The 23,610-nt window shown below is 36.7% G+C and overlaps 1 protein-coding gene across 2 annotated transcripts in view; it reads left to right on the top strand.

The window, feature by feature from the left end:
- kpna1 (karyopherin alpha 1 (importin alpha 5)) overlaps positions 1 to 23,610 on the top strand; it is a 53,691-nt gene that overhangs the window by 26,473 nt on the left and 3,608 nt on the right. For both annotated transcript variants that reach the window (XM_039744125.1, XM_039744126.1), the window contains exons 9-13: positions 4,649 to 4,812; positions 8,031 to 8,109; positions 9,585 to 9,710; positions 21,733 to 21,860; positions 22,267 to 22,445. In XM_039744125.1, the coding sequence (XP_039600059.1) occupies positions 4,649 to 4,812; positions 8,031 to 8,109; positions 9,585 to 9,710; positions 21,733 to 21,860; positions 22,267 to 22,445 (676 nt within the window). The remainder of the gene's footprint in view (positions 1 to 4,648; positions 4,813 to 8,030; positions 8,110 to 9,584; positions 9,711 to 21,732; positions 21,861 to 22,266; positions 22,446 to 23,610) is intronic.

The following is a 23,610-nucleotide window of genomic DNA, read 5'->3' as shown; positions in this document are numbered from 1 at the left end:
AATACAACAAAGCACAAATAAAACACACGCAGTAAATCATGAAAAAGTTCATGAAAAACGGCAGTGGATGAAATGTAATGATGAAAATAGATAGTTCAGAGATCCGCATAGTGAGATCGGTAGTTCCTGAAATGGTGAAGGATGCAGGATGGCCATGAATCCACTTACAGTCCTCATGTACACAGGCAGACAGCAGACAATCCAGATGCACGAAACGATCCAGGACAAAATGAACAAGTACAGGTAACCCAACAGAAGGCAGACAGACAGGAACTTGAAACACAAATTACAAAACCTTTTTTTTTTTTTTTGCTTTTGGTCACCGGCCTCCATTTTTAAAGGCAACGCTCACATCCTTTGACCTCAACAGCCCCAGCACCCTCTGCAGAAGACTAATCGGAGCCACTGCAGGGACTGCTGGGAGTTGCAGTTTCAAATTCTATTGGCTACTTTCACCATCCCAAGTCGCGGATTTCTACAACTGCTTCCTCTTCTCTCTACTGTACAGTATTGCCACGAAAAAAGCCATAAAAATTGTGGAGGATATTTGTGGTTTCCGCTAACAATTACTAGTTAGGTTCTAAGGAAAACTCACCGAATGACTAAGGCCGCGAAATGTGAACTGCGACATCATGGGGGGTCTACTGTATTTAAGGCTGCGTGCATTTCATAGCATTGAATTGTGATCAATTGTCAATCCATCCTTCTATTTTCTGGATGTGCTTTGTTCATTACTGGGTTGTAGATGCCTATCCTGATAGTTCAGAGTGCAAGACTAGAAGAAACACTAGACTGGATGCAAGTTAATCATTGTGTACGCTTGCACATTTCAGGCTAATTATGAGTTACCGGTTAACCTCAATTGCACATTTCTGCCATTTGAAAAAAATTGGAGTACTTGAGAATGTCTGTAGACACAAGGAGAATGTACAGTTCCACTAAGAGTGCATTGGAAATTGACCGCAGGTTCTTAGTGCTATGAAGCAACAGTTTTAATTATTGTGCTGCCTCAATAAAGTCTTTATTCATGGGAGCAAATGCTTTTCAAGACAGCATTGACCTTAAGACAAGAACCCCCTCTGGATGGAACCGTAGTCCTTTGTTTGCCACATCCCCATGGACACCCACACTTATTCATATGGGGCCAATCTAGAGTCAACAGTCAGTCTATTGTGCACATTTATGAGATGTATATGAAAACCAGTGTAACTGGAGAAAATGAAAGCCAACACTTCAAACACATACTTACCAAGTTGGGAATCTTACCTGGGTCTTTGCGAATATGAAGTAGCAGCTAAAACCACTGAACAACTCTACTGCCCCCTTGATTATACATATCTGACTAGAAAAATGTTTCTTGGACATAAGAAAAGTCCGCTTTACGATTTTGAGATTGAATAATATTAGAAACTGGTGAGACATTTTAAATAAGAATCTATATTCGTAGACACCTTTTTCAAAGTTCAGATCCTAAGTAGAAATAACACAAATGCTAAAGAGCAGCTATATTTATTCTTTGTATCAGTTTTTCTTTATATTTTAATGGCATTGCTTTAAGCAAGCACTAGCTGAAAGTGTTGTATGTAATAATAAAGACATTTCAGGATAAAGCAAATAGGTTTCAAATACATTCCTATAAAGGATGGCAGGAAAAACAAGGGGAAAGTACATTAAAAGGATTTCCTTTGAAAAATTGGAGGTGATTGGACTCTAGTTGTAGAATCGCAAATATTAGTTGACAAGGTGGTTCTTCAGCCTGCCTTTAAAATGTTGAGAACAAAGAAGGTTAATAGACTTGATGATGAAGAAGGGTTCTAGAATAAGGGAACCTGTAAACTTAAAGAACATTATGGTAGAGAAGTATGGGGTTGGTCCTACAATTCTAAGAAACTTGGCTTCAGTGAATCATAGTTGTTGTGCAGAATTGCAAGTAAATTTCTATGAGGCAGTTTATCACCTCTTGCACTGAATGTTATTGTATACAAATATTGTGTATAAATAATAGGTCCTGCTGAAATAGACTCCGTTACTATTTGTACCACATTTAAGCTGTAGTAACCACTACCTCCCTGTAAGTGTTACTCAGCCTCTCATTTCATTATCTCATTCCTGCACAGAAAACGGCAACATTAAAGAATTTCCTAACTTGGGATTTCTTCATTCAGGTCCTGCCACAAGTTTTTTATGGACTGTAGCCAATGACTTTTACTTGAACATTCCACAAAATTTAATTAATTGATCTTGTAGATTTGTATGTTTTTATTTTAACTGCATGACTAATTTATCTTTCACCTTCTGCTGATGTAGGTGTGTGTCAAAGTTCTCCTTTAATATTTCCTGATATAAGCATTTGTGTTCCCTTCCATGGATGGAAAGTCATTCTGATTCATACTTACACAATAGCACTGTCACTGTCATGCTAAATAATGTGTTTTTTCATAGACATCACTAGGCTTATGTTGCTTTAACGGTTGAATTTCTGATATAGAAAATTCTTCCAAGAGCAAAAAACAAGCACAAGCTTTGCATGGGGCATCAGGTTACTAATGATATCTGTCATATTGTTACTCTTCAATGGTTACATTTTTATAGTGTCCCTTGTCCCCCACCCACTTTCATACTGGAGATTTAGCTGGGGTGAGAGAGTCCAACGCTTCTTTCAATTTTTTTTTTTTAAATACATTTATGCATCCGTCTTATTTGTGATTTTTGGCAGAACTACAACATTTGGGTGATTTCACAAACAGCCCAAAATTTCTACATTTCAGGACTATCTCCGATCTGTAGACCATGACGCATCTCTAGAATTTCAGGAAAAAAATGCACAGTAATTTCTGTGGCACCCCTGCAAAAGAACCACCTCTTTCAACCCTCACAAAAATATGCAGTTTTTAATATCTGGAAAAAATTTGGAATTAACTTGCTTAGAGACCTTTATATAGACAACGTCTTTGCATCCTATGAACAATTACGTTCCAAATTTAACATTCCAGCTACAAATTTCTTTCACTATCTTCAAATCAGGAACTTTGTTAAACAGAACCTTCCAGATTTTCCTCATCTTGCACCCTCATCCACGCTGGAAAAATTATTGCTCAATTTCAAGGAGTTAGACTCCATCTCTACAATATATAAAATCCTTTTACAATCCCTTCCTTTCAAAGATCCAAGAGGACACTGGGAAAATGACCTCTCAATTAATATATCAGAAAAGGAGTGGAAAGTAGCAATGCAGAGAATTCACTCAAGCTCCATATGCGCAAAGCATACAATTATACAACTCAAAATTATATATCGAGCACATCTGTCTCGACTAAAACTCTCCAAAATGTTTCCAGGGCATGATCCAACCTGCGAACGTTGCAACCAAGCCCCAGCCTCACTAGGTCACATGTTCTGGGCCTGCTCCAAATTAACATTATTCTGGACAAAAATTTTTAATTACCTCTCAGACAGTCTTGGACTCACAATCCCTCCTAACCCATTAACAGCTGTGTTTGGGGTTCTTCCAGAGGGTCTTAAAGTGGAGAAAGACAAACAAACTGTGATTGCATTCACTACACTGTTGGCACGCAGACTTATTCTGATAAACTGGAAGAACCCAAACTCTCCTCTTTAAGTCAGTGGGAAACTGATGTGTTATATTATTTAAAATTGGAAAAATCAAATACTCAGTTAGAGGATCTGTGCAGACTTTTTTCAAAACATGGCAGGATCTAATCAGTAATATTTTGAAATGATTTTATAAAGCACAGAGAATTTGTTGATTTAGGTATTTTAAAAGCCTTAAATTTTACACCGTTTGGCTTGCTCTCTCTCTCAAGGGTGGGGATCGATCTGTTCTTAGCATAATTCTTTTTTTTTGTAAAACTTGATTGCTATGTATTGATTGTAATAAAATTAATAAATAAATAAATAAAAAAAAAATAAAAAAATGCACAGTAATGATAAAATCTGAGGACACTTAATGAATATAATATATTGCTGGCTCACATAAGTCCTGATAACTAAATCTAGCTATATTAAGCTGGATAGACTAATTGAGGTTTTGCAGCTCATTTCAAAAGAGATCAATAGATACACTGTGTTTATTAAACTGGAATTTGAATGTTTATCAGATAACTGAAATATCAGAATTTTGTGTTCTTCAGATAAGTAGTCATTGTCTTTTTTATTAGCATTTTGGTGCAGTTGTAGTAACACACAATGCCAGAAACATGCATACAAAATTCAGTACGTCTAATTTTGGAGTGTTCCAATGGGATCTTGAGGACCAGGGAGAAATTTTAACACTCTGAAGAACTATACAGGCATGGTGTTTGATATTATAGCAAGCTTTTGTATAAGGTTTATTCATAAATATTCTTTAGAAAGGTAACTAGAAAAGAGAATAGCATGAATCCAATGCAGACTCTTCTAAAATGTAGCGGCAGACCAGACTCTGGGGAATTATTTCATATAGTAAATTTGTTTGGAGAAGTTGATAGTGATTTGTTAAATTCTATTAGAGACAATGGAGTTATATATAGTAAAGGAAGTTGCATTGTCTAAACAGGAATAAATAGCAGAATGCAACAGGAAGACAGGAGGATAAGAAGAAAAAATACTTTACTGAAATAACTGTATTTTTCTGTTATTTATTTTGCAGGTTTCCCCATGTCTTGGCGTTTTGTCCTGGCTATTATTTGTTAATGATACAGATGTTCTTGCTGATGCTTGCTGGGCTTTGTCGTACCTGTCGGATGGACCCAATGACAAGATCCAGACAGTGATTGATGCTGGTGTGTGTCGGAGATTAGTGGAACTTCTTATGTAAGTAATTTAATCAGTCATTAGGGATTTATTAAGGCCAAAGCAATAATAAAGGAATAAAATACAGTGAGCAATAGCAGCTAAAAATATAAATCGCTCTGATGTTCTTTTGAGCCCCTTAGGGTCCCGTTCTACTTAATACAGGTCAAATCTTGTTAAATTTTCTAAATAAAGAATAACTTTTTGTTGACCCGGACAAGTATTCATACAATATCATGTTAAACGAATTGTGTTTAAATGAAATGTAAATTTCTGTATAATTAATCTTTTTTTCCCCAACCAAAAATGGCCACCGAAGATGATAATATGATGCAAAAAAAAAAAGCTTAATGCCATGCCTACATTTTCGCCTAGTCTCGTTAACCCTGCAAACGGGCTGTCTCTCTATTGTTAGACATAAATAAAGTGACAGTCTGTTGCAAAATTTCTCTGGTGTCGGGCAGTCTCTGTGAGGCTTGGCGAGAGTGTAGGTGCAACATCATACACATAGCCGAATTCTGAGTCAGTGCTCCATCTAGCGTCTACGTGGGTAGTTGTGTCGTGTGTGGATACTGCACTGTTCGAGTTTCATAGCAGTTCTTAAAGTTTTCTTTCAGATAAAAAAAACAAATGAGAAACTGCATCAGTTTATGATGAAAAAAGAATTAACAATCCTGGAAAAAGTTGATTCCAGAATGAAGAATTCAGAATCACACTTTCATCTTTATCTAACGTTTCATACCTGTATTTCTACAAAAGTTACATCTAAAGTCTCATTTTTATTCTGTATTCATAGTTGTATTTCTATTAAAAAAGTTACTTCTAAACATCTTGTTTTCATTCTGCATTTTCATACTTTTTGTTGTATAAAAAGAAAGTTGCATCTAACGTCTTATTTTCAAATAAATCATTTTTTCGCAGTTTAAGAAGCATTTTTTTATACAGGTATTGTTGTGCTTGTGTCAAAGAGTTGCATGAGAGATGGGAAGGTGAGTCTGAGTTTTCATGGAAAATACAGGTACTTTATTACTATATAGAGAAGGCAGATACAGTCTTAAGTCTTAGTTCAAAATACGAGCGCTCAAGCACATGACATGTGAGCTGCGACATGGCCAAGCATCCTGCTTTAGCTCCCACCTTCAAATTAAAAGAGCACTAGTGGCTCGGAATCACCGCTATGGCAAATGTGGTCTGAAGAAGAGAGATCAGGAAAGTGTGAGGAAGAGCAGGTCAAAGTCTGGTGATAAATGTTCTAAACATTAGATAGGTAGATACTTTATTAATCCCAAGCACGTTGCTCAGTAAGCTTGATCTGCAGACAACAACCAATTACTTTGCCCTTGGTTTACTGTTTACCAGACACAGTACAGTAGCTACGGAGCTGTCCTTGCGCCACTGCCGTTAGAGATAGCAAATCGCTGGCAATCCCGGTCACAATAGTATATGTATTTTTCCCATATTCATTATAACAAAATATTAGTTTTCTTGCAACAGAGTTCCACCTGTATTCTTGGTCTGTTTTCAAAATTGTTACAATTACTTTTTTTTTTTTAAGTGTTAAGTCTATATGTGTGTTTATACTTGTGTAAATAGATATTTATTTCTAAACTATATTTGTAAAGTTTTGCTTGATAATGTGTATATCAGTCTTCAATACCTCAGCATGTTGTATTTCTAATAGCACAATTACTGACACAATCTCAGCAATGTAGAGTTTATAGAGAGTAGAAGTTACTGTAGTAAATTAATTTGTTGTTTGTTTGTTTTCTAAACTTGCTTAAACTTGCACGCTAGGGAGCTGGAAGCAATTTCAGTAGCTTAATTTGGAGAGGAGGACCAGTTACTATCTTATATATGGCCAATATAAGGCTTCAAATAAATGTAATACAGTAATCCCTCCTCGATCGTGGGGTTGCGTTCCAGAACCCCCGATAGACAAAATCCAAGTAGAAACCATATGTTTGTGTAGTTATTTTTATATATTTTAAGCCCTTATAAACTCTCCCACACTGTTAACATTATTAGAGCCCTCTAGACATGAAATAACACCCTTTAGTCAAAAGTTTAAACTGTCCTCCATGACAAGACAGAGATGACAGTTCTTCCTCACAATTAAAAGAATGCAAATAGATCTTCTCTTCAGGAGCAGAGAATTTCAGAGGGAAAGAATTTCAGCTCGCAAAGAAAAGCAAACAATCAAAAAATCAATACTTGTGCTTTTAAGTTTGCCGCAGCATTTTTTAGAGGAGCGTTAGTATCTTCTAAGCAAACAGCCTCTGTGCAAACAGCCCCTCTGCTCACATCTCCTCCGTCAGGCGCAGAGAAAGTCAGAGAGAGAGAGCGAGATTAAAGCAACAATCAAAAAATCAATACTTGTGCTTTTAAATATGGCGAGCACCGCAATAAAGCGGCATTTTTTTAGAGGAGCGTCAGTATCTTTTAAGCAAACAGCCTCTGTGCAAACAGCCCTCCATCAGGCAGAGAATGTCAGAGAGGGTGAGATAGAGGCAGAGACAAGCAAACAATCAAGCTCCGCGCGGGATGCATATCTTATAGCATTGAGGAGTTTTAGTTAATATGTAATACATGCTCTGATTGGGTAGCTTCTAAGCCATCCGCCAATAGCGTCCCTTGTATGAAATCAACAGGGCAAACAAACTGAGGAAGCGTGTAGCATAAATTAAAAGACCCACTGTCTGCAGAAATCCGCGAACCAGCGAAAAATCTGTGATATATATTTAGATGTGCTTACATTTAAAATCCGCGATATAGTGAAACTGCGAAAGTCGAAGCGCGATATAGCGAGGGATTACTGTATTTGTCTTTTGAATTTGGGAGAATTCCATACTTTACAGAAAAGTGCACAAGCATGGAAAGAACTTGAATAGCTACATACACAAGTGCTCAGGGTGCTGCTGGAGCTGTGAGGCAGCAGTGGTGAAGAATATGCTGCTATGTTATCTTTGCTATACTTTGTATAAAAGATTATGCTGAAAATTGTATCAGACCTCTCAAAAATATAAAATAAGTTCATCTTTGCACTGTGATTGAGAATCATATGCTGTTTTATTGATAGTGTATATTTAGTGCTGTTCCTGATGAATATATTTGCCCAATGCAAGTATATTTTTAAAATATACTTTCTTCCCAAACCAGAACATTCTACGTTCTGTCTGAAGTGACTACTGTTTCTGTTGTGTTTGATACTCAAAATTTAATTTTCCCATTTGTATCAACAGGCACAATGACTATAAAGTGGTTTCCCCAGCATTAAGAGCTGTAGGAAACATTGTGACAGGAGATGATATTCAGACACAGGTACATTTTTGCTGTTCTAATCTCACAGTTTACACAAGATATTAAGCGCTAAATTAAATTTTCTGCATTAAAAAGAATATTTTTAATGTCTCTATACTGTGAATTTAAATAGTTTTGAAATTTGTAACCTTTTTCTGTGGTTTAGTTTAAAACATATGGTATTTTTTTATAGAACTTTAATATAATCTAATCTCTAAATATTACATTACATTCAAAATGGTACATGCTTAAACCTGGGGTGATAGTCTTATTATATATGTAAAAGAGTATGTTTATTTTATTACTGTCAGATAGAATGTCACAATTTTAATATAATTGATATAAGTTTTTTAACATTTAATTTGAGAGTAAAAACTGAAATTAGGGTATAAAAGAACATGTCTCTGTTTTACCTTGATTAACTTGTGTCTGTTGTGGTTGGGAATCGCAGGCATAGCAAAATGGTGTGAATCCTTCAAATGCTCCACAAAATGCTTCACTGGTGAGACCAGAGTGACTTTGCCTGCCTGGAAAAGGGCATAAGCCCCATAGGCTTACGTTGCCCCTGGCTTTTCAGGCCAAAAAGAGATTTTAGCATCAAGAACCCCATAGAAATAAGAATGACCCTAGGACTTAAGCTTGTATGAAACAGGCAAAACAAAGAATGTATATAAATGTTATATTTTTCAAAAATGGAAATATACAAGCAGTTGCCTAAAAGGCAATCCTAAGCAAACCGGTCTCATTGCAGAGGCCAAAAGATTTTCTAATTCGATTAGTCCTGAATGGGGTCACATGTGCTGAAATCTAGTAACACAGCAGAAAAAAATACAAAATGCAGAGAAATAGCAATACTTACTACAATAAGACTCCAAACAACTATGATACATGACTTTTGGGTTTCACTTCTGACTGGGATAAATAATTAGTTTTTCTCTAAAAAGTCAATTTCCTATATTAAATATAATTTGTAGACACTGTTCTATTCACATTGCAGAATCAGCTTTTTAAACATAATTTTTTGAAAATAATAGTTACTAGTTGCTGTAAATTTAAAGTTGGTGAAAAATTGGTCTAAAGTAAAATATTAAAAGATGTAGTGTGAGGGCCAGAACAATTGCCTTCCAAGTTTTTTTGACCACAGGTTGACATCCAGTCCCTTCCATCCTGATTTTGTTTTGGAACATTTCTTGTTTTTAGTTCGGTCCATTTTTTTTTTAATCAACACATTTCTGTTATTTTAATTACTTTTCCCTAAACTTTAAAGTATTGTAAAGCATTGTACAAAATAATATATTCATTATTATAAAAAATGTAAAGATTTTGTTAATTTTAATTTAAGTATTGCATTTCTGAGTTTAGTAAATAAATGTTGAAATTAAAGCAAATTTGTACCACATACAGTATACCTAAAATGAATTTAAAAAAGATGATTAAAAATTATGAAAACTGTCAGCTTTGTTTTGTTTATTAAATGAATGCCCGTATCTTGACAGGTTATTCTAAATTGCTCAGCCCTGCAGAATTTATTACATTTACTTAGCAGCCCAAAAGAATCCATCAAGAAAGAGGCCTGCTGGACCCTATCAAACATAACTGCTGGGAACAGAGCTCAGATTCAGGTAGGTTTCATGACGCACATCAGTGCAATATTTATGTATTCTCCAAGGAAACGCTCAGTTTTAAAATGATTTATCACAGCTCCAAAATGATGTAGAACATAACACTGACTTTGAAGAAGGACATGTAATCTAGTAATAGAGCAACATGAAATTAGCTACTTTCACAGAACCAGATGTCTAATACACATCAGAAGAAAACCATGAGTGAATTTGGCTTAAATGTGAGTGGGAACAATTAGACTGTTCACTAATATGACATTTCTAAACCAATCCAGTGCCTCATGAAGGGGGAGCTCAAAATAGGGGTGGTGAACTTGTTAATGTCACTTGACTGCCAGTAAACCTGTTGGCTATGATGCGTAAACCTTCTATTGCTGAAAACTCTCTTAAAATGACCCATATAAACATATTAATGTGTTAGTGTGTGTAGAGAACATTACATATGTTAAAAATACACATAACCTGTTGCAAGGGAAAAACATTTTTTAGCATGCAAAGACATCGCTGGACTAGTGAATGATTCAGTGCTATCTACCGTATGTAGTCTCAGTCTCTTATGATACTTTGGAGACGGTATAGATTCAAAGATTTGACAGCTTATGTTTCTGAAAATATGAACAATAAAGCATGTGTTTGAATTAAATGTTGTGTCATCCCTCAAAGTTTACTGAACTTGTGTTAAGAGTGGCATAGGAGATGCAGATATTGGTACTCAGTATGCCCAAAAGAGTAAATCTGCCTAATGACTCTGACACCACTACAGCAGAATTACACACGTGGACAAAATTGTTGGTACCCTTCAGTCAATGAAAGAAAAACTCACAATGGTCACAGAAATAACTTTAATCTGACAAAAGTAATAATAAATAAAAATTCTATGAAATTTAACCAATGAAAGTCAGACATTGATTTTCAACCATGCTTCAACAGAATTATTTAAAAAAATAAACTCATGAAACAGGCCTGGACAAAAATGATGGTACCCCTAACTTAATATTTTGTTGCACAACCTTTTGAGGCAATCACTGCAATCAAACGATTCCTGTAACTGTCAATGAGACTTCTGCACTTCTCAGCAGGTATTTTGGCCCACTCCTCATGAGCAAACTGCTCCAGTTGTCTCAGGTTTGAAGGGTGCCTTTTCCAGACGGCATGTTTCAGCTCTTTCCAAAGATGCTCAATAGGATTGAGGTCAGGGCTAATAGAAGGCCACTTTAGAATAGTCCAATGTTTTCCTCTTAGCCATTCTTGGGTGTTTTTAGCTGTGTGTTTTGGGTCATTGTCCTGTTGCAAGACCCATGACCTGCGACTGAGACCAAGCTTTCTGACACTGGCCAGCACATTTCTCTCTAAAATCCCTTGATAGTCTTGAGATTTCATTGTACCCTGCACAGATTCAAGACACCCTGTGCCAGATTCAGCAAAGCAGCCCCAGAACATAACAGGGCCTCCTCCATGTTTCACAGAAGGGACAGTGTTCTTTTCTTGATATGCTTCATTTTTCCGTCTGTGAACATAGAGCTGATGTGCCTTGGCAAAAAGTTCAATTTTTGTCTCATCTGTTCTTAGGACATTCTCCCAGAATCTTTGTGGCTTGTCCACATGTAGTTTGGCAAATTCCAGTCTGTCTTTTTTATGATTTGTTTTCAACAATGGTGTCCTCCTTGGTCGTCTCCCATGAAGTCCACTTTTGCTCAAACAACGACGGATGGTGCGATCTGACACTGATGTTCCTTGAGCTTGAAGTTCACCTTGGATCTCTTTAGAAGTTTTTCTGGGCTCTTTTGTTACCATTCGTATTATCCGTCTCTTTGATTTGTCATCAATTTTCCTCCTACGGCCACGTCCAGGGAGGTTGGCTACAGTCCCATGGATCTTAAACAACAACAACAACATTTATTTTTTATATAGCACATTTTCATACAAACAGTAGCTCAAAGTGCTTTACATATTAAAGAATAGAAAAATGAAAGACATAATTATAAAAAATAAATCAACATTAACATCGAATAAGAGTAAGGTTCAATGGCCAGGGGGGACAGAAAAAACAAAAAAAACTCCAGACGGCTGGAGAAAAAATAAAATCTGTAGGGATTCCAGACCATGATACCGCCCAGTCCCCTCTGGGCATTCTACCTAACATAAATGAAACAGTCCTCTTTGGATTTAGGATTCTCGCGGAAGGGCTTGATGATGATGATGTTCACGTAGACTTCTTCCTTTTAATCCGTCCATCATTGTTGGAGCATCATGAAGCTTTGAGTAGGTGGAGGTGGCGCAGGCCACCACCACAAAGAAACCGGAAAAAGAAACAGAAAAGAGAGTAGGGATCAGTACCGATTTTAGAGCCAAATTTCTGAATAATATGTGCAACTGTAGTCACAGGAACATCAAGCTGCTTCGAGATGGTCTTATAGCCTTTACCTTTGACATGCTAGTCTATAATTTTCTTTCTAATCTCCTGAGACAACTCTTTCCTTCTCTTCCTCTGGTCCATGTTGAGCGTGATACACACCATGTCACCAAACAACACAGTGACTACCTGGAGCCCTATATATAGGTCCACTGACTGATTACAAGATTGTAGACACCTGTGATGCTAATTAGTGGACACACCTTGGAATAACATGTCCCTTTGGTCACATTATTTTCAGTCTTTTCTAGGGGTACCATCATTTTTGTCCAGGCCTGTTTCATGAGTTTTTTTTTTATTAATTCTGTTGAAGCATGGTTGAAAATCAATGTCTGACTTTCATTGGTTAAATTTCATAGAATTTTTAGTTATTATTACTTTTGTCAGATTAAAGTTATTTCTGTGACCATTTTGAGTTTTTCTTTCATTGACTGAAGGGTACCAACAATTTTGTCCACGTGTGTATATACCACAATTGAGGCTGTGCAGCATCCATCATTTTGTCAGTATGTCTAAATGAATAACTTAAAAAGTAAATTAAAATTACTATCTAGTTGAAAATTTAAAAAATGCCATACTAAAATATATTTGCAGCGTTTTAAGACATAGTATATTATATAGACCACCATATTCTATATAATATTTACAGTTTTTATGCCATATAGTGATGTAAAAGTCAAAATAACAGCAACATTGGCTTGCAAAAGTTTGGGCACCCTTACTTAAAATGTCTGTTACTGTGAATAGTTAAGTGAGCAAAATATGAACTGATCACCAAAAGGAATAAAGTTAAGGATGACACATTTCTTTTAATATTTTAAGGTTACATGTTTATTTCCATCATCCACTGGTACAGAATACTAAAAATATGAAAAGGGCCTAAAGCAAAAGTTTGGGCACCTGACATGGTCAGTACTTAGTAACACCCTCTTTGGCAAGTATCACAGCTTGTATAAACTTTTTGTTTTCAGTTAAGAATCTTTCAGTTCTTTCTTGAAGTATTTTCACCCATTCGTGACCTAATTCTGCAAGATTCTTGGACTGTCTTGCATGCACTGCTTTTTTGATATTTATCAACAGATTTTCAATAATTAGGTTGGGGAACTGTGAGGGCCATAGCAGAACTGACAGCTTGCACATCATAAGGTATTCCATTGTAGTTTTTGAGGTGTGTTTCAAATTAATATCTTGTTGTAGGATCCTTCCTCTTTTTAACTTCAACTTTTTTGCAGATGGTGTGATGTTTGCTTCTAAAATTTGCTGGAATTTATTTGAATACATTCTTCCTTCTACCAATGATATGTTCCCCGTGCCAGTGGCTATAAAACAAACCTGAAGCATGATTGATCCACCCCATGCTTAATAGTTGGAGAGGTGTTTTTTTCCTGAAATTTGGCTCCCTTTTTTCTCCAAACAATACTGTACTTTTGGACATTGTGGCCAAAAATATAATTCTGGCTTTATCAGTCCACAGGACTTATCTCCAAAATAAATCAGGTTTGTTTAGAATGATGTTCATTTGCAAAATTCAGGAGCTGAATTTTGTGGCTAGAATGCAGGAAAGGTTTTTTTTGTTTGCTACAAAGTAGAACAGTGCACCACCACTCCAAAGTCTGCAAAATCTTCCTGAAAGTCTCTTGCAGCCGAACAGGGTTTTTTGTTTTTGTTTTTTTTAATCTTTCTAGCAATGCAACAAGCAGTTCTTTGAGAGTTTTCTTGGTCTTCCAAACTTTAACTTGACTTCCAACATTCCTGTTAACTGCCATTGCTTAATAATATTATAAACATAGTAAACGGATACAGTCATATGAAAAAGTTTGGGAACCCCTCTCAGCCTGCATAATAATTTACTCTACTTTCAATAAAAAAGATAACCGCGGTATGTCTTTCATTTCCTAGGAACATCTAAGTACTGGGGTGTTTTCCGAACAAAGATTTTTACTGAAGCAGTATTTAGTTGTATAAAATTAAATCAAATGTGAAAAACTGGCTGTGCAAAAATGTGGGTACCCTTGTAATTTTGCTGATTTGAATGCATGTAACTGCTCAATACTGATTATTTGCAACACCAAATTGGTTGGATTAGCTCATTAAGCCTTGAACTTCATAGACAGGTGTGTCCAATCATGACAAAATGTATTTAAGGTGGTCATCTGCAAGTTATGCTTCCCTTTGACTCTCCTCTGAAGAGTGACAGCATGGGATCCTCAAAGCAACTCTCAAAAGATCTGGAAACAAACATTGTTCAGTATCATGGTTTAGGGGAAGGCTACAAAAAGCAATCTTAGAGATTTAAACTGTCAGTTTCAACTTTAAGGAATGTAATCAGGAATTGGAAGGCCACAGGCACCGTTGCTGTTAAACCCAGGTCGGTCTGGCAGGCCAAGAAAAATACAGGAGTGGCATATGCGCAGGATTTTGAGAATGATTACAGACAACCCACAGATCACCTCCAAAGATCTGCAAGAACATCTTGCTGCAGATGGTGTATCTGTACATCGTTGTACAATTCAGCGCAATTTGCACAAAGAACATCTCTATGGTAGGGTGGTGAGTTGCTTGTTGTATGCAAATGCTCATTTATACAAGCCAGATTAATTTTGGAACAAAGTGCTTTGGACTGATGAGACAAAAATTTAGTTATTTGGTCATAACAAAAAGCACTTTGCATGGCGGAAGAACAACACCGCATTCCAAGAAAAACACCTGCTACATATTGTCAAATTTGGTGGAGGTTCCATCATGCTGTGGGGCTATGTGGCTAGTTCGGGGACTAGGGGCCCTTGTTAAATTCAAGGGCCGGATGAATTCAACCCATTATCAACAAAGTTGAACTTATGCAGGGTTTGGATATTCCAACAAGACAATGACCCAAAACACAGTTTGAAATCTGCAAAGTCATTCATGCAGAGGGAGAAGTACAATGTTCTGGAATGGCCGTCACAGTTCCCTGACTTTAATATCATTGAAAATCTATGGGATGATTTGAAGCAGGCTGTCCATGCTCGGCAGCCATCAAATTTAACTGAACTGGAGAGATTTTGTAGGGAAGAATGGTCAAAAATACCTCCATCCAGAATCCAGACACTCATCAAAGGCTATAAGAGGCATCTAGAGGCTGTTATATTTGCAAAATGAGTAAGTATTGGGGTGCCCACATTTATGCACCTGTCTAATTTTGTTATGATGCATATTGCATATTTTCTGTTAATCCAATGAACTGTCAATGCTGAAATACTGTTTCCATAAGGCATATCATATATTAAAAGGAAGTTGCTACTTTGAAAGCTCAGCCAGTGATAAACAAAAATCCAAAGAATTAAGAGGGGTTCCCAAATTTTTTCATATGACTGTATCTGAAAACACTTTGCTATCTTCTTGTAGCCTTCTCCTGCTTTGTAAGCAACAATTATTTTATTTTTCAGACTGCTAGGCAGCTGATTAGAAGAGCCCCTGGCTGCTGATTGTTGGGACAAGTTTTGAGGAGTAAAAAAATTTATACAGCTTTGCAATTTGCATCACCTGGGGTTTCCTAACGATGACTGTTAACAAGCCATAGTCCTAACGAGATAGTTCTGATACCTTAGTAAAAGTAATCTGAGACATCAGATATCTTGGGTTGCCCAAATTTTTGCATGATGTTCCATTCCTTTTTTACTGCACAATAGTACAAAACAACAATGCACTAATCTTGCATAAAATTCTGAAAAGAAATGTGTCATCTTTAACTTTATGCCTTTTGGTGTTCAGTTTATCTTCTGCTATTCACAGTAACACATATTTTAAGCAAGGGTTCCCAAATTTTTCCATGCCACTGTGTGTGTGTGTATTTTATATATTCATTTATTTATCTCAATCCTGATTCTTTCAGTTACACTGTCCCAGTGAGTTCTTAAATGGATAACAGCAATTTCAGTTTTTAATTTTCTCTCAGGATTAAGTGTTGTTTAGTTTCTTTTGCTCTTTCTCAGTTCTACATTTCCGTAATACATGAGTTGAAATTGGACACTGTTTACCCTCGCTGTATAAAGTGCACAAATTGGAGGAAATTGGGGGCTGGTTTTTATGAAGAAACGCTGTGAGTGTGGCATTTCAGTGGCAGATTTCACCGCTATTCACTACAAATTGTTTAGAGAGTTGTCCCAAGGCATGTATCTCATCCAAAGAATCACATCTGGCTCTGCAAGACTAGATATTAGCAAGGTTCTCATCTTATGAAAAGAATAGTAAAAATTTGGGGAATGTAGTCATACTTCTTTATGAAATTAAATTTGTTTTGTAGGATGAAAAGGTAACAGTAAGAAATTGTTTGCATAGGTACTCCAGGGTAAGTGTTGAGTTTAATCCGGTGTAGAATTAGGATCTTTATACCTTGGAAACACTATATTTATAATTTCTGTATATAAAGAATTATAAGGGGTGTAAACTGAACTTAAGTTACAATGGTATAATATGTGGTTTGCAATTTAAATTCCAGATCTAGTGATTCCCCTCAGTTAATGTGGGGATTATTCTTAAAAAGCCAAATCTGTTCCCAGAAACCTTGCATGCACTTATATAGACTATGTTATTCATCTCGGTTTGGGGCTTTGTAGTATTTGGATGAATTCAGTCCTTTATAGGCTACAACACCTTTATATAATCTTGGTAAGAGGCAAAGCAATTTTAAATTCTCAAATTTTCTTTTAGTTTGACCTTCTGAGGTATAGAATTATAAGTTACACAAGTTTTTTTTCAGCACCAACTAATGTGCAGCGTTACGCTACTCTGGATTCATATTGGTTACTTGATGCTGCAAATTTTAATTTTTATGTCTTCTTTCCCCTTCTGTCTGTAACTCAGTTGGTATTACAAGAATGAGAGGTGGCCCAGAGGCAGAATCGGATGTTGTTGAATGATCTAAGACCACTTGATTTTACAATGTGTTCTCAAGCTGTTGTGGGACCTGACATCCTACAGTTTGCTTATCTTTTTTAAACCGGCTATAAATTAAGGAATTTTTTGAATGAAGCACTATCTGCTAATATCATTAGAAGAAGCTAATCTGAACATACTGCTGAAAATACAAATAGAAATGAGGGAAGGACTGCATAAAGTGCATGTTGCTTTCAACCTGGAATAAGTACACTTTAGTTCAGTTACATGACACTGAAATAAACATGGATTTTATAACAGTTGAAATGCTGAAGAAGCATTAGATATATGGGAGTCACAAAGCTTCATGATACCTCTCCCTCAGGAATCTGTTTTATTGGCATAATTTTTGTTTTCATTTAGAAATTGGAATTTTTAAACTAAAACAAATTCCATCCACATGAGAGTTTTCACATCATGTATGAAATTGTGTCCACCACCACTAAAAACAAAAATGCATGACACACACATTCCTCTGCACTAGCCATGTGTGCATAAGCTAAAAATCCTTGAGGGGATGGATGGTCATGGCCAAAAGATTTATTGCAAAACTGTAGCAACCAGTAAATAATTTGTGTTTTGCAAATGTATCCAATATTCAAACTGCACAAAATGCAATTCAGATGCATACAGGAAAGCAATAAAATAAGCGCCATTTAAAGCAACTGTTCTCTGCTGGCTGTGCTAGAATATGAAGGGTCCTCCTTTGAAGGATGACCAGTCAGGGAATGAGACGTTATAATGAGCAGGATGCAATCAAGAAGGAGCTATGTAACAAGCACAAACAAATCAGAGCATGTTTAGCATCTGCGGTTTCAATATTCTGTTCTTACCCATCTGCATTGCAACATCAAGTTGGAATTTTACAGAAGTATCAGGCTCTGGAAGGTGTTTGCAAAAGTCTTTGTTTTCAGGGGTTAAAATACAGTATTGTTGTGGATGAAAGGCAAAACTGGATCTTTGCTTGTTTAACACTAGAATTACCAGAGCCTACGAAAAAACTCGTAATTCCGTCCCACCTTAAACTGCTTCTTAAATCCCTTCACACCTCTCCTCCAGCGCCCTTTGTCTTCTAAATGTGCTGATAAAGAGAAGCCGGCTATTCCATCCCCACCAATTTAGAACGTGCACGAACTTCTCTCAGCTCATGCCTTGATTGAGTATCTGGGAGTGAAGTGGAGTTTTAGAGCGGAAATAATAGATCGTTGTTTGGAACACACGCATTTCATGTCTGTTCCGTTTCTACAGTAATCTGTGTCAACACATTGTTAAAACAGAAACTTTTTTATATTCTAGTAGTAGATGACAAAATGTAGGCATAAACTATATAATGTATGAAGCCTGAAGTCCAAATAGCAAAGAAACATTTTCACAAGAATAACACAATTGCACTTTTATTCAAACATATAACTGCAGAAACAAAAAGCCGCCTTAACATGCGACATTGACAGTAGTTTACTGTAACTGACTCCGTGGCTCAATAGACTCAGCCCCCGCTTGGGAATCAAGGGGTCGTGGGTTCGATCCTGCCCCCCTCCGTTTTGAGAAGTAAACTGCTCTTGTCTTACTGTTTTACAATAAAAGCATACATTTGATTTCAGTCTGTAACAGCCAGTGCAGTTTATGATCCTTGTAAAGGTTAGCTTTTTTTTATTCACTTTTCACTCTCTCAGTCGCGTTCAGAATCAATCCATACAACCCCATCTGACACGGCTGTTTTCACTAAACCCCCCCCCCCGGTTCTGACACACAAACGCTGGCGAAGCTGCCTTCTTCGTATCTCGCCGTCACTTGCTTTTCGTCTTATTGAGTTTTCCTGCCAGTCCCCGCATGTTGCTGTATGCTTTTTCTTTTGTACTACAGGACATGCAGAGGAAAGAATGGTAAAGACCAGTAACTTCGGCGCTATATGCAATCATCAGACACTCCCCATCTGCCCGTGTCGTTCAAGCACAGGAACATATATTAGTGTAAAAGTATAACAAAAGTGCACTTTTATTCAAGTGCACTTTTTCCATCGCCTTTTCCTGTAAGAAGCAATGTACACACTTCTCTCTATGCTGTGGTTTCTATTACACACCTGAAAGAAAGAGACAATATATGTGAAAATATAATCGCACTAATGCAATATTATTTGAAAACGAACAGCGTCAGATCGGGTGTGAATTTATGCAAGAACTGGAAATTCTCTGATGCGGGACCTTCCCCCAGGGAAGAAAGTACAGTGTCAGGTGCTCATTCAGTGTAATAGAAACCATAAGCACAGAGAGGACGGCAACAAGTACACGTGTCGTAAATGTAGGAAGGACGGTCCTTGGGTGTGTGGGAACTGTTAATATTTGAATGTGATGATTTCATATAGCACGGAATGAAAATCTGCACTTCTTAGCATTGCACCATGCAAGGTGTCGTATCAATCGCCTACTGTAACTTGCTTTCTTTTTTCTTCGGTTATACAGGTAGTTTTGAATAAAAGTGCACTTGTTTTGTTTGAGAAATGAAGTGTCTGCGTGCACTTTTCGTGGCATTACACGTGTATTTTTTGAGCATGCCAGTTTGAGCAGTATAAAAGTATTGAAAAGTATAACAAAACAACGGGCAGATGGGGAGTGTCTGATGATTGCATATAGCGCCGAACTTACTGCTCTTTACTATTCTCTCCTCTGCGTGCCCTCGAGTACAAAAGAAACAGAATACAGACGCTATAGCTCTGCGTTGTACCACGATGCATACTAACGCCCCCCCACCCAGTTCTGACACACAGACGCTGGCGAAGCTGCCTTCTTCGTATCTCACCGTCACTTGATTTTCTTTTTATTCAGTTTTATTGAGTGTTCCTGCCAGTCCCGCATGTTGCTGTATGCTGGATAGAGAGAAGTGTGTACACTGCTTCTTACAGGAAAAGGCATGGAAAAAGTGCACTTGAATAAAAGTGCACTTTTGTTATACTTTTACACTAATATATGTTCCTGTGCTTGAACGACACGGGCAGATGGGGAGTGTCTGATGATTGCATATAGCGCCGAAGTTACTGGTCTTTACCATTCTTTCCTCTGCATGTCCTGGGTGCAAAAGAAAAAGCATACAGCAACATGGGGACTGGCAGGAACACTCAATAAGACGAAAAGCAAGTGACGGTGAGATACGAAGAAGGCAGCTTCGCCAGCGTTGTGTGTCAGAACCGGGTTAGTGAAAACAGCCGTGTCAGATGGGGTTGTATGGATTGATTCTGAACGCGACTGAGAGAGTGAAAAGTGAATAAAAAAAAAGCTAACCTTTACAAGGATCATAAACTGCACGGCTGTTACAGACTGAAATCAAATGTATGCTTTTATTGTAAAACAGTAAGACAAGAGCAGTTTACTTCTCAAAACGGAGGGCGCAGGATCGAACCCGACCCCTTGATTCCCAAGCGGGGGCTGAGTCTATTGAGCCACGGAGTCAGTTACAGTAAACTGGTGTTAATGTCGCATGTTAAGGCGGCTTTTTGTTTCTGCAGTTATATGTTTGAATAAAAGTGCAATTGTGTTATTCTTGTGAAAATGTTTCTTTGCTATTTGGACTTCAGGCTTCATACATTATATAGTTTATGCCTACATTTTGTCATCTACTACTAGAATATAAAAAGTTTCTGTTTTAACAATGTGTTGACACAGATTACTGTAGAAACGGAACAGACATGAAATGCGTGTGTTCCAAACAACGATCTATTATTTCCGCTCTAAAACTCCACTTCACTCCCAGATACTCAATCAAGGCATGAGCTGAGAGAAGTTCGTGCACGCTTCTAAATTGGTGGGGGATGGAATAGCCGGCTTCTCTTTATCAGCACATTTAGAAGACAAAGGGCTGGCGGAGAGGTGTGAAGGGATTTAAGAAGCAGTTTAAGGTGGGACGGAATTACGAGTTTTTTCGTAGGCTCTGGTAATTCTAGTGTTAAAAGAACGAAAGTAGTGTGGATGTTGTCTTAGACATTTAGCTTTGAGGTGCTCTTCTTTCCAGTGCTCACGGAAAATTCAGGATGCTACAATGAGCTGAAATAGAGCGTAATTACGTGTGTTGTGAATGATCTCTATACCTTAAACAGCTAAGCCAGTGAATTACTGTTAAAAGCATACAACATAATGTATCTTTTAGTTTAATGTAAACATAATTCTAATGTATATGAATCCTAATTGAAAACCGCATTGCTGCAAAATTGATGTTATGTTCTGCTGATGTTGATTCAAATTTCAATATATCAAAGTGCAGTAATTAATTTTAGTTAAGTAATTATTGCAGAAACTTTAAAATGTGTACCCCTTAAAACAAGAAGAGTCATTTTTCCATTTCCCTGAGGGCCAAGTAAACAACACTACATTTGCAGAGTAGTCTGAATCTGTTTTAAATCATTTTTTCTGTTGAAAGCTTATTAAATAAAATACAATATCAAAGAAAAGGGTTTTTTTTTTCCATTAAATATTTTTACAAATCTTTAAAATATATTCTTTTTCTATTCAAATTTGAAGACCTTTGTTAAACTGACCTTCTAGCTGTGTAAGTAGTTAACCAGAACATAAGTATAACATTGGCCAGAAATGTTAAAATATGATTTGTAATTTGCCCTTTTACAGAAAATAACTTCTATTTTTCCACTTTTAATTTACAAAAATAGTCCTGGGCACTGAACTATATTTTTTAAACTATATTTTTCAGGCTGTAATTGATGCAAACATTTTCCCATCCCTCATACACATTCTGCAATCTGCAGAATTTAGAACAAGGAAAGAGGCTGCATGGGCTATCACGAATGCCACATCAGGTGGCTCATCAGAGCAAATGAGGTGAGTGCCAGTTGTAAGAGAAGAAGGGTTATATCTGTTAACATTTTCCAGAGTTTATAGAGTGCTTCTTCCTGACATTTTCTCCTGCCTCAATATGATCTGGAAATGCTTTTGTAATTGTTTTCCTATCACTTTTGATTTACGACCAGGTTGCTTTATCTCTGGTTTCATAACTGTTTTGTAAATTTCATCTGTAAATTGATTTTATTGAAAATTAAACCATTTTAATTATCTTTGTATAACTAGTTTGGAAAGTAGATGGCTAGATAGATTTTGTATGTTCAAACAAGTGTACAAGTATTATATTTAATGAAACAACCAAAGCATTGAAAAGCAGATATACAATGGTTTTAATGTAACATGTAGTTTGTGCCACTAATAAGTATGATTTGTGTTCTGTCTAAAGATATCTGGTGGAGTTGGGTTGTATCAAACCCCTTTGCGATCTACTAACCCTCATGGATTCAAAGATTGTGCAAGTCGCTTTGAATGGCTTGGAGAACATCCTGCGGTTTGGGGAGCAAGAGGCTAAGAGAAGTGGAAGCGGCATTAATCCCTATTGTGCACTCATAGAAGAAGCATATGGTGAGTCACATAGATAATAAAATTATTATAATGATCATATAAATATTTGAAATTACATGTATGAGGAGATGAAATGTCCTTCAGACCAATTTGACTAGAAACACAAGTTCGGAGGGCTTTTGCAGTTTTGTTGAGCACATTTAGAGTCAACTACCCTAAAATATTTTTGGTTCTTTGACATTTTTGAAAGGCACCACTTTTTTTTTTTTTTTTATAACATCAACACAACTTTAGAAATATTCAGTTGTCAAACCTCTTGGTTCCTTATTAAATTTCTTGTTGACTGTAAGCGAAAATTTAACTGTCAAATGCTCTCTAACACCATTTCCTTAAGGCTTATTCCATCCAGTAGTATTGATTTGCAGTATCTTATGCAGGATACACAATATTATGGAATTTCACTGGATTACATAGTGAAATATAGTGGAGTCCTGTCTGCCTTCATTTTTATAACTTTCTGTATGCTATTTAAATATACAGTGCTTGAATGTATTAGGACATCATCAACTGTTACAGTTTAATGTGTCTGAAAAATTTTATAAATCCTTAGTATGATCCATCTGTAGAAGTGTATATCTTGACTGACTTTTATTTAAAAAAAATGTCAGCTTAGTGTGTATTTCTTCATACTAGAATGTCTGAATGTTTTTATCCTGGAAGCAATTCGCACAGGCTAAGAACCAATCAGGACAGGGCACCATTCAGTCCTGCATTCAGCATTTTCAAACAAGATTGAAAAAAAAACATGTTCAAATGGCAATCCGTTTTCAAATAGTGACATTTCCATGTATGAATGTGTGTGTGTGAGCGCGAGAGAGGCAGAGACAGATTCAATCTCATTCAAGTGGTTACTGGAATATACAATAAACACTTTCGCAAAGGTAAAATGAAACAAGTGTGGTTTTATTCAAGAATAACACTGAGTAACAAAAAAATCAAACGACAACAAGATACCAAAAAGACATGATTCACTAGCATTTGTGTGCAATATCTTTTACAGGTAGGAAAACTTTACACTGGCTGTTACAGGCTGAAATCAAAAACTTTTTTTTTTTTGGGACACATCCACCGTCTGCATGACACTACTAGATCTAAACACTAGTGTGGCAAATTGCTCGTGTACTGAAGTGACTTCAGCTGCAGGTGGAAGTCCCATTTTTATTTA

The sequence above is a fragment of the Polypterus senegalus genome, chromosome 2, assembly GCF_016835505.1.
Source record: "Polypterus senegalus isolate Bchr_013 chromosome 2, ASM1683550v1, whole genome shotgun sequence".
NCBI classification, from domain to species: Eukaryota; Metazoa; Chordata; class Cladistia; order Polypteriformes; family Polypteridae; genus Polypterus; species Polypterus senegalus.
The sequence above is the reverse complement of the archived record's forward strand: the minus strand, read 5'-3'. Positions and strand labels throughout refer to the sequence as shown.